The 12446-nt window shown below is 41.7% G+C and overlaps 1 protein-coding gene across 1 annotated transcript; it reads right to left on the bottom strand.

The window, feature by feature from the left end:
- Positions 1 to 598: 598 nt before the first annotated feature.
- Positions 599 to 1555, bottom strand: LOC128095391 (olfactory receptor 10V1-like). The gene has a single exon (XM_052714272.1). The coding sequence runs from the start codon at positions 1553 to 1555 to the stop codon at positions 599 to 601; it is 957 nt and encodes a 318-aa protein (XP_052570232.1).
- Between the last annotated feature and the right edge of the window lie 10891 nt (positions 1556 to 12446).

Genomic DNA, 12446 nt, shown 5'->3' with positions numbered 1-12446 from the left:
GTATTTAAAATGGTAAGTAGCACATTGGAAACTCTCTTTAGAAAAGCCCACATCCAGCTGGGCGGTGGTGATGCATGCCTTTAATCCCAGCACTTGGGAGGAAGAGCCAGGCAGATCTCTGTGAGTTTGAGGCCAGCCTGGGCTACCAAGTGAGTTCCAGGAAAGGCTCAAAGCTACACAGAGAAACCAAAAAAAAAGAAAGAAAGAAAGAAAGAAAGAAAGAAAGAAAGAAAGAAAGAAAGAAAGAAAGAAAGAAAAGCCCACATCCCTCCTTCAGGTGTGCCTTAATCTTTCCCTGTGTGCTCTTCTCTCTATATTTAATAAATTCCAACTCTGCTTCAGAGAAAGAGAGAGAGAGACCACTGTTTTCTCTTAGTGTATTTCTTGATTCTCATAACTAATTCAGAATTTAAATACTGGAAGTATTTTCATCTCCATTTTCCAAAATGACTAACCTGAGCCTGAGGAAAGGAAAATAGCCTTTAAAATAAAACTAACAGTATAAAACATGTAGCAACCAATGGCAAATCAGCCCCCATTTCCTCATACTGCATTTGTTCAACTCAGGATTTCTACCCAGCAAGTTGTAAAGGATTATTTAGACTGTTTCATGTGTTTGGACCAAAAGCAATTTCATTATCACTCTCCTCAAGGCATCCTTGAGTTCTCTGTTCCTCATGCTGTAGATCAAGGGGTTCAGCACAGGGGTGATAAATGTGTAAACCACAGATACTACTTGGCCCCGCTCAGGAGAGTAACTGGAGCTGGGACATAAGTAGATGAGACTTCCACATCCATACTGCAGGAGGACCACAGTCAGGTGGGAGGAACAGGTAGAGAAGGCTTTGTGCCTTCCCTCAGCTGAGCGGATCTTCAGGATGGCATCTACAATGAAGACATAGGACAGAGTGATGAGGAGGAAAGGGATGGTGAGGACGATGACACTGACCACAAACAGAGTGGCCTCGTGGACACGGGTGTCTGCACACGCCAGTCTCATGACAGGGAGGACATCACAGTAGAACAGGCTGATTTCCTTACTGCTACAGAAAGGCAGTCGAAAGATGAGCACAGTCAACTGCATGGCCAAGATGAAACCCAGCAACAGGGACCCCAGGGCCAGCTGGACACACAAGTGCCAGCTCATGATGAGGCTGTAGCGCAGAGGGTGACAGATGGCCACAAACCGGTCATAGGCCATGATGGCCAGCAGAATACAGTCAGCACTGCCCAGGAAGATGAAGAAGAACATCTGGGTACCACAGCCTGCCAGGGAGACCACAGTTCTCTCTGTAGACAGGACGCTGGCCAGAGTCAGGGGAGCTATGGTAGAAGAATAGAAGATCTCCAGGCTGGCCAGGTTTGCCAGGAAGAAGTACATAGGGGTGTGGAGACACAGATTGATCCAGATGGTGAGGACGATGGACATGTTTCCTCCGATGCTGACCAGGTACATTGTGAGAAAGACCACAAAGATCAGCATCTGCAGCTCGGGGAGTTTGGAGAAGGGGCGGAAGTGGAAGAGGACCATCCCAGTCTGGTTTCCTTCTTCCATGTACTTAGTGCATTGGGTCTGCTACTGGCACAGGTGACACCCCTGAGGATAGAGAGAATGCACCTGGAGGACACTTGTCATTCTTTTTTTGAGCTTTTTATATGAATATATTTAATTTGGAAGTGTGTATGCACACACATACATATATATGTATGCATACCTGATAACTGGTCAAATAAGGTACAGAAATGTTTATCTCCCCAAATTATTCCACATTAAGCTCTTCAGTGTGCTTCAGACATATGATTGACTTGGAACAACTGATTCCCCCCAATATTTGCATTATGTTCTTCGAATCATAGCCTTGTGCTTACTGATGGTACTCTGTAATTTGATACAAATAAATTAACATAGGAATCTTTTCTGTCTTGGCTTACGCTCGATAAACTAAGGAAGAAATTGTTATTTAGTACTGGGCCCTATATGATTTTATTGATGGGATGAGGGAAAGAAATATAGTACATTATATATAAATATATGTGCACATGTATATATACACATTATAATAGACCAGTAAGCATTCTTTTTTGTTTTGTGTTTTCATTTCTCTCAGAGTGATATGTAGGAGTGGAATTACTAGATCATGTGTAAACTTTTTTCTTTTCTTTTCTTTTTTTAAATATTTATTTATTATGTATACAGTGTTCTGCCTGCATGTCTGCCCGCACACCAGAAGAAGGTATCAGATCTCCTTACAGATGGTTGTGAGCCACCATGTGGGTGCTGGGAATTGAACTCAGGACCTCTGGAAGAGCAGCCAGTGCTCTTAACCTCTGAGCCATCTCTCCAGCCCAACTTTTTTCTTTTCTTGAGACAGGGACTCTCTGTGTAGTTTTTTGTTTTTTTGTTTGTTTGTTTGGTTTTTGGTTTTTCGAGACAGGGTTTCTCTGTGTAAGCTTTGCGCCTGTCCTGGATCTCGCTCTGTAGTCCAGGCTGGCCTCAAACTCACAGAGATGCTCCTGCCTCTGCCTCCCAAGTGCTGGGATTAAAGGCATGCGCCACCACTGCCCTGCTCTCTCTGTGTAGTATTATCTGTCCTGGAACTCGCTCTGTAGATCAGGCTGGCCTCCAACTCACAGAGATCCACCTGCCTCTGCATCACCACTCCCGGTAATATGTAACCTTTTTTTTTTTTTTTTTTTGGTTTTTCGAGACAGGGTTTCTCTGTGTAGCTTTGCGCCTTTCCTGGAACTCACTTGGTAGGTAACCTTTTTAAGGAACCACAAAAAGCAGCGGTGGCACACGCCTTTAATCCCAGCACTCGGGAGGCAGAGCCAAGGCGGATCTCTGTGAGTTTGAGGCCAGCCTGGTCTACAGAGCAAGATCCAGGACAGGTACCAAAACTACACAGAGAAACCCTGTCTCAAAACAAACAACAAAAAAAAAAGCCAGGCGGTGGTGGCGCACGCCTTTAATCCCAGCACTCGGGAGGCAGAGCCAGGCTGATCTCTGTGAGTTCAAGGTCAGCCTGGGCTACCAAGTGAGTCCCAGGAAAGGCACAAAACTACACAGAAAAACCCTGTCTCGAAAAAGAAAAGAAAAAGGTGTCATTATTCTTGTGAGCTCTGAACACAGCAATTTCTGCTGACCCTTAAGGCCATCACATTTTCTCACATGCCTAGGTTTTACTCTTTCTTTTCTTTTGCACAGATAACATTCTCAGTCCCTCTCGTTCTGGCTGGGATCCTGTTTCATAAGGTATTTTCTCAGCCTCCAATATCTAGTGCTGTTTTCCATTCTAGGACAACATTACTTCCCATAATATATATAATCAATTATATCAATGTTGTATCATCCTTCAACGCCTCTTGCTATGCATGATGGCCTATGCCTGTAATCCCAGCATTTAGGAGGCAGAAACAAGAGGGTCAGGAATTTAATCTCATGTTCAGCTACAAAGTAAGTTTAAGGCCAGCCTGGGCTAAATGAAATGCTGTTTCCTTTTGTTTGGTTGGTTGGTTGGTTTGTTGGTTGGTTGGTTTAGCTTGGTTTTAGTTTTGATTTTGGGTTTTAGTTTTTGGTTTTTGGAGACAGGGTTTCTCTGTGAGTCCCTGAATGACCTGGAACTCACTCTGTAGACCAGGCTGGCTTCAAACTCACAGAGATCCACCTGCCTCTACTACCTGAATGCAGGGATTACATGCCTGCACTACCACCACCACCCGCCCATTTCCTATTCTTTATCTCAAACAGTCTATTATATTAAATTTCTCTGCTCCTTGAGACCATCTTACTGAAAGTCATCAAGGACCTCCCAATTTCTCAACCAAACAGATAGCTTTGGCATCTATATTGCATCCAAATCTGTTGGAAATTCCTCGCTTCTGGTTGCAGTGACACTGGCCCATCCTCCCACCCCTCTGGACATGACTCAAGCAAGGCTTTTTTGGCTACTCACCAGCTGGCCTCAGATCCATGCTCTACCTTCCCATACCCTGTAGAAGTCTCTAAGGACGGCCTCAGATGGGTCTCTCACACTCTGGCTTCTTAGTGTATTGGATCAAAGAGAGGAACAGGCTGAAGAATGAAAAGGAGCACAAAGAGAGACAGAGCACCCATCCGCACACAGAGTGCCACACCCTCCCCTGGGCTGCCGCTGCAGAACTGCAGTCTAACTCCTAGAGTCACCTAAAGCAAGAGTGAGCCTGACCAGTCCTGCAGTTCTGATCCCTCCTCTCTGTTTATTGAACAGCAGAGCAAATGGAAAGGGAATGAGAAACTTTAGTCTTAATCCCTTACAGGAGTCTCATGAGAGAAGAAATTGTTGTTTTCTGACCCTACTGCCACAGATTAGCACACAAAGCCATAAACAGATGTTATCAGCTTATGCCCACATGTCGCTTTCAACATTTTTGTAGTAGGCGTTGTTTTCAGTGGTAGGTGGACTTAGGTCAAACTGCCACATCTTACGTGTACATTGTTCTGAGTTAGGGGCATGAATGAGTCACACAGGAGAAATGGGGAACACCATACTGAACACAGAACACATTCATCTTAGCTTGTAAATGTTAATTACACTGGGAGCCCAAAGCATAGTTAAGGTTGATTACGTTTTTTTCAAGGTCAGTCAATTCTAAACAGGTTGAGTACATAATATATGAGCAGAATGAGTCCATAGTTCTAAATGATCTGAAAGCATACTGTTAACTTGGCTCCAGTTGGGGTGAAGTCTGATTTGCAGAGGTAAGCTACAGAAGGCGTTTCTCAGTAAAGCCACTCTCACGTCTCCCTCTTCCCCTTGGTTCTGTGACCACAGCTCTGAGTGAGTAGGCTATCTGCCGTAGCTGGGTACGCCTAGGTTTCAATGACATGTTTCTCTTCCCTGTTACTTGAGGCTCAAGGGTAGAAAAAGCTTTCCATAATCATGGGTCCTGAGTGCATCATCATCTCCCATGGGTTCCTTGAATTCTACCCTTGCCTCTGTAAATGAACCCAACACTAATTCCTGTACTCAGAGAATTACAGCAGATTGTAATGCACAACTAAAGAATTCTTAAAGGGGCAAAAGTCCTGTATTTTAAACTTTTTTAAGCTTTCTTATTTATTGAATTTTTTTCCAGTGACTGTAACAATAAAAATGAATTTCACTGCAAGTTTGCATAGTTAATAAATTAGACCTACAGAAATACACACAAACATAAACAACCAAGTAAGTATGCATATAATCACACAACATTACTACCCTATTTCCTGCAGAAGTGAGCAAGGACATTGTTCTTTGTCTAATGAATCAACCCTTGTCTTAGTTCAGGATTTTTTTAAACATCATTGACTAAGTACCTTAGACCATAGATTTCTATTGCTCACAATCCTCAAGGCCAGGAATCCCAAGTTCACGGTAGCCATAGGTTGGGTCACAGTGAGGGCCCTTGTTCTGGATGGCAGATTGCTGCCTCCTTCTTCTGTAGCCTCACATGGCAGAGAGGAAACTGTACCCACTTCCTCCTCTGCAGGAGCACTAATCCCTTCACAGGGCTTTCATGCCATGTCCTCATCTAAACCTACTTCCTCCTCAGGCCCCACTAACTAATACCACCACATTACAGAGTTTAACACTGGCATTTGGACAGGGCCGGATGCAGACACTCAGGTCAAAAGCATCTAACCTGCCATGGCAGACAGAAAAATACTACTGTGTGCTTTGCTTCCTGGTTAACAGTGCAGCCCTGCAAAGTGTCAGGGGCATCTCCAGAAGAATGTGTCTTTACCTATATTTGCTGCACTCCTGTCTGAAGGCATGCCATGACCTTTGCACATGTGCCAATCATGGAAGGCCACTGTTCCTTTCCATCATGGAGAATAGGGCAAACAGTTTTCCTACTGATTGCAGCTTTTCCTTTAAGTATTTACTGTATTTCAGCATTCAACAAGCCAGTCCTCTTATAGTATGACTCCATGCCTACATTTCAAGTAATGCTGTTCTTTCTTTCTAAAGACTTTCATCTCTGTACTGTCTGTCATCTGATGATGCCTTACCTCTGGATAGGGTTAGAATATGACAGGCATAATGGCAGACCAGTCTTCCTCCACACTTTCCAAGAGCATGCTATTTTGTGAGTGCTGAAATGTCCTTCCTGTGAGCAGCAGTGGGAAAACACATTCCCCGTCCACTCTGGGCAACATATAGGATGATAGCTAGCACACTGTTTGCATCAGGCATTTGGTCTTCATGGTTAAACACAAAGGGGACAGTCAGTGACCAAAAAGAGAATTGTTGTACATAACAGGAGTCTCAACTTTGGTGATATATTCACTTCTGTGTTCATTTATACCCATTTCTCCATGGCTCTAAGATCCCTAAGGGCAGCGATTGACTTCGAGCTTTACTCATGCCCACAACTGAAACCAGTGTCTGGTACTCTATAAACACGTGTCCATTCATACATTGAAGACTTACTGAATGACAGCTAGTGAGAGGGCTCTGCAGATAAAGGCACTTGCCATCAAGACTCATGACCTGAGTTTAATCCCCATGTCCCACATGGTGGAAGGAGAAAACCAACTCCCACAAGGTACAGATTCACATGTGTACACATACACAATAAGCAAATAAATGTGAACAAAAATATTTTTGAGTGAGATGTATAGGGGCAATGATGTCCAATGTCTATGAAAAAGATCACCTTCATTTCAGCACCCAGATTCTATTAGGATGCTCCTTTTGTGGGGAAAAAAAACACGATCTATTCTCCGCAAGTGTTTTAAAGTGTTAAACGCATTGAATGAAAACTCGGTGCTAAAGAAGATACCCTAACGAAGCAATCTAAGCATGAAGCCAGGTGCATACATATGCAGTGTGGTTTCTTTTTGTGTGTAATATTTGTAATATGTGTGTGTGGCGTGGGTGTGTATTATGTGTATGTCTGTGCCTGAGCATACATACATACATACATATATATGTATATATATATACACACACATATGTATATATGTATACACACACACACACACACACACACACACACACACACACGAAAGCAAAACCTATGGAGGTTAGAAGAGGGCATTAGATCCTCTGGAACTAGAATTGTGGGCAATTGTTACCTACCATGTGTTGGCTGGGAATCGAACCTGACTCTTCTGCAAGAGTGGTAACCACCTTTAACTGATGAACCAAGAGATCCAGTAGCTTCTTTCTTGAAATCGAAACAGAATAAGCACTAACACAAGGTAACATCACAGGCATTTTGTTGGACATGGGTGTTACCAACCATTATATCACTATGACAATCTTCATGCTTCAGAAGCAGAAGGAGTCCTTATTACATAATGCTGGCTGAGAAAAGAAAGTTACATGAGTTACATACCTAGCCTGCATCTGTCACATTACCACTCTGAAAGCAAACTACAAACTCTCAATGGTGGTTTGGGTTTTTTTTATTTGTTTGCTTTTGTTTTTTGTTTGTTTGTTTGTTTGGTTGGTTGGTTTTTCGAGACAGGTTTTCTCTGTGTAGTTTTGTTCCTGTCCTGGATCTCACTCTGTAGCCAGGCTGGCCTCAAACATGCAGAGATCCGCCTGGCTCCACCTCCTGAGCATTGGGATTAAAGGCGTGTGCCACCGCCGCCCAGCCTCAATGGTGTTTTTGAGAGAATTGGGACATTGCTATTTCTTCCTGCTTTTATTTTTTATTCTATATATTTTCAATATAAAAATATTGACTTAAATTCCCATTTAAGTTGCCTAAGACTCAAATTCTCAGTGAGTTTCATCTGTCACAGAAGGGATGCTTGCCTTCGTTTCTATTGTAAACATGTCTCTACCAACACACATATTTCTTTTTTTTTCTTATTAGAGTGGTTTGGCTTGTTTTTGTTATAGTTTTCATGTTGAGGTTTTTATTTGTTTATTTGTTTGGGTTGTTGTTGATTTGTTTTGTGTTAGACAGGAAATAAAGCACAAACTAGCCAGTAACTCAATATGTATCCCAGGATTGCTTCAATTTTGTGGAGATCCTCAGCCTCCCAAGTGCTGGCATTACAGGGAAAAAGTACTACACCCAGGTTATTGTGTTTTAAGACATGAACTGACTCCAGGGTATGATGGTGCATATATTTAATCACAGCACTTGGGAGGCAGAGGCAGGAGGATATCTGTGAGTTTACAGAACAAGCTCCAGGACAACCAGGTTATTTAGAGATCCTGTCACAAAAGAAGAAGAAGGAGAAGAAGAAGAAGAAGAAGAAGAAGAAGAAGAAGAAGAAGAAGAAGAAGAAGAAGAAGAAGAAGAAGAAGAAGAAGAAGAAGAAGAAGAAGGAGAAGAAGGAGAAGAAGGAGAAGAAGAAGAAAGAGCAAGTGGGGAAATAAGGATAAGGGGAGGGAGGAAGAACAAGTACAAGGAGGATGAGGAAGACATATACCAATCATGTAACTGAAGCTGGTCTTGAGCTCAAGATTCTTAATTTTTTATTGCTTGCTGAGATTACATGCATGTATCACACTTCTGGAGTTACAGCATATTTCTATGAATGGATATACATATAACATCCTACTTAACCATGATTGCTATGCAGTTTGTCTTTTCCCTTTTGGGTTTGCTGCTAGGACGCTCAAAATAAGCTGTATACTCAATTATTGAACAGTACTCAGTCCAGTGATTCTCAACCTGTGTGTTGCAGCCTCTTGGGGGTCGGTCAAATGACCCTTTCACAGGGGTCACCTTAGATGATTGGAAAACACAGTTATTTACATTACAATCATAATAGTAGCAAAATTACAGTTATAAAGTAGCAATGAAAATAATTTTATTGTTGGGGTCACCACAACATGAGGAACTGCATTAAAGAGTCGAGGCATTAGGAAGGTTGAGAACCATTGGCTTAGCTCAAAGTTGTCATTAAATAGATATTTCCATTCTCTTTAGTTTTATCATATACAGTTTATTTTAATTTTTATTTTTGAGGTTTTATTTCAAATATTCTATTTTTAAAACATTTGAGTTATGATAAATTAAGAAATAAATCTTACTGTTTCTAGCTGCAGGCATCTGAGGATGCTATTTCTCTTTAATACTTTGTGCTTGCTCCTATAATGGCTGCTACCCAAGAAAGCCCAGAAGCATAGCTGGTCATTATCATTCCTGTCTGCATTCCACAAACACAAAGAAATGAATAAAAATAAAAGACTTACTCTTGTGGGTTTTGTCTTCATCCAAGGCACTGATGAGTGAAAAAAAAAAACATCTCCCCACATTCACAGTGACAAAACTGGAGGCCCCTTGTTAGCTATAGGAGGTTAAACTACACTCTGACTTATCTGTGATTCAACACCAGAAAGCCCCTCTCAGGAGATGCCAAGGTCAGGAGCATTCATTGGCTCACTCCCAGAGTCTAGAACACACAGCAACTCAGACAGGTCTCCTCTGTCTCCTTCCTTTCTTCTGCCTGGAGGACCTGGCCCCACATCCTTAACCCAAAGCTGACTGAAACCCAAGCTGTGGTCCTCCTAATGGCTTGGCAACCACAGAGCTGAACCTCTGAGAATCCTCCATCCTCTGAGGACAGCACACATTTCCATATGCCAGCTCTTCCCCACTGCCACTTCACCAGGGAGGAACATGGGATTTGGGGAATTTGTGGAGTTGGAACTCTGGGTTGTTTCTCTGTTCTCACTCTTCATCTCACTTCTGGAGAATTCCCTGCCCTGTTTGATTCCACCAAGCCCCAGGAGGCTGGCTTGGCTTTCGACTGGACCAGCCCCAGTAGGTCTTTGAGCACAAATAGGAATTGCTTGGGGATATGATCTTGTAAACTGGTTTAATTGTTACTAGATTTGACTATATCTTAGTCATGGACTTGTTTTTATTCTCCATGTATATCAGAAGCAGGCAAGGTGGTCAAATCATCTCTGAATTACACAGAAGGCAGAATTTGGTGCTCCTCCACCTACTCCCTCTAGTTCTCTAGTATTTTTCCTACAGCTCTATCATGTTATGTTTGCTGAGTTTAATGTTTTAGGTTATGTGTGCTAAGAAAATGCCCATTTTTAAAAGCTTCATGGAGAAAAATCCATTCATTCCTTGGCAGGTAATACCACCCTTCGGTCATCTTCTGGCCTGTCTTCTAGAGTCAGACTCCAAGGAATTCAGAAGTGACAGTGACCAATGTACTATTTTCACCCTGGGTACTCTTCAAATTCTCCAGTGGCTCACTGTGTGGTTCTGGATCACCCCACCATTGCAACCTTCTTTTCCCAAAATGAACATCAAGCCACAGTGAACACAGTATGCAAAGTAGCTGTTATGTCTCTGTAACCTGATAGGGGCTAGCCTGTATTTCTGTCAATCCTTAAGGCCTTGATTAAAACCCACATCTCACATATTTAGGAAGAATAAGTCAAGATGCTCCAGTACCTGCTGTGTGGTCCAAAGATCAATTTCCTTGCTAAGAACAGAGAGAGACTTGTGAGCACTGAAGGCCCATGGGATAGCTCAGTGATTAGAAGCCAACAACCTGACTTTGATGCCTGCAAGCTACAAAAATATAAATACAGTGACTTGCATCTAAAATCCAAGCCCTCCTACAGGGAGATGAGGGACAGAGATAGGAAAATCACCCAGAAGCAACCTGGAGTGTGCAGATCAATACAAGCAAAAGATATTCTGCCCTGACAAGGTGCAAAAAGATATGGACTTCCAAAAGTTGTCCTTTGACTTCCACATGCACACCATGGCATGAATACCTACCTGCTTTTACACACACAAGTCACACACACACACACACACACACACACAGAGATGATAACAATAATAATTGATAAAATATGTTAAAAGACTAGTGAGCACCAAATTTCACAACAAAAACAATTGATTTTATTATTGGAGTTTTGTTATTTTTGCCTTATTATCATTATTATCAGTGTGTGTGTGTGTGTGTGTGTGTGTGTGTGTGTGTGTGTGTGTGTGCGTGCAAATACAAATGCCATGGTGCATATGTAGACATCAGAAGACAACTTTGGGAGTCAGTTCTCTCCTTCCACTGTGGGTTTCGGGGATCTAACTGAGATCATCAGGCTGGATCTGCAAGCGCTTTACCGGTTCAGCCATCTTATTGGTGCATGCCATTCTCTTTTGAAACTTTTTAGTTCTCAGAGGAAACTTGGGAACCAATCAAACCAATGTATCATTCTATATGCTGCCATTTTCCAAGTCTCATTTGTTTATTATCATATAACCGTTTCTCTGAGTATCTGAGAAAAACATTTTGTGTTAAGATAATATGTGATAAAGAAAGAAAATTTTCTTATAACCAAATATTCTAAGAAATTCCTTTCTGGAACTTCTAAAGTATGTGTTGTAAGCTTTAAATTAGAAAAAAAAAGTGAATTAGTCATTTTCCCATCTTGGCCATGGGATTCATTTTTCCATGTCAAATAAAGGAAGTTACCTTATCTAGGATCTTAAGAAATGTTCATTTGCACTGTAATCAGAGAATATACAATGCAATTCCTCATGGTATCTCAGCAACATTTGAGAATTCTGAAGTCTTAGTGCCACTGGAACATGGCAGAGTGGCCACTTTAACTTTAATCCATCTTTAAAAATGAAGGCTGGGGATATATATATAGTTCCTTTAGTAGAATGCTTGTCTAGTGTGCCCTAAACCCTGGGTTCAATCCCCAGCATCACATTAACTGGCTCATGTCTGTAATCCCAGGACTCCACCAAGGAAGTTCAGAAGTTCCAGGTTTTCAGTTCCAAGTTCCAAGTGTTCAGCTACCTGGAGAGTTAGATGACAGTCTAAGATATATGAGTCCTGTCTTGGAAAAATGTAAATAAGTTTTTGGAAAATCAAGTATAGGATCTCATTTATAGGGGAAAAAAAGAACCAAAGGATCCCGATTGCCTGAGATCAGATTCTGCAATGAAAGATCTTTGTTATCTATAATATCACTTGGTTATCCTTTCTGCTGACCTCACAAACAGATCACTTTAAAATGAAGAATAGCAATAGAATTTCCAACAGTTCCTGAAACTTAGATTCTCACCTTCTGTACAGTTCACGTGTGTAAAAATAACTCTTTGACTCCATACAGAAAGACTCATTGTGTTCTGAGCAGCAAGAATCTTGCAATTTGAGGTTAGACAGGTGACTCAGCACTTAAGAGCATTTACTACTCTTTCGGAGAACCTGGTCCAGTTGCCACATGATGGCTCACAGTGAACTGTCACTCCAGTTCCAAAGGAACTGTTATCAGTTCTGGCCTCTACAAGCACCAATCACACATGATGTGCACATATATACATTCAGACAAATTACCTATACACTTCAAATAAAAATAAATAAATCTAAAAAAAAAAACCAAGAGAATCTTGCAATTTCTTTCTTTCCCAAAAGCATTCTCAATCTCTGTTTTTCAAGCTGTAGATCAGGGGATTTAGCAGAGGGGTGATAA

This window comes from Peromyscus californicus, unplaced genomic scaffold (assembly GCF_007827085.1).
Source record: "Peromyscus californicus insignis strain IS unplaced genomic scaffold, ASM782708v3 Scaffold_4__1_contigs__length_199733344, whole genome shotgun sequence".
In the NCBI taxonomy this organism is placed as follows: domain Eukaryota; kingdom Metazoa; phylum Chordata; class Mammalia; order Rodentia; family Cricetidae; genus Peromyscus; species Peromyscus californicus.
This window is presented reverse-complemented; position numbering and strand designations above follow the sequence as displayed.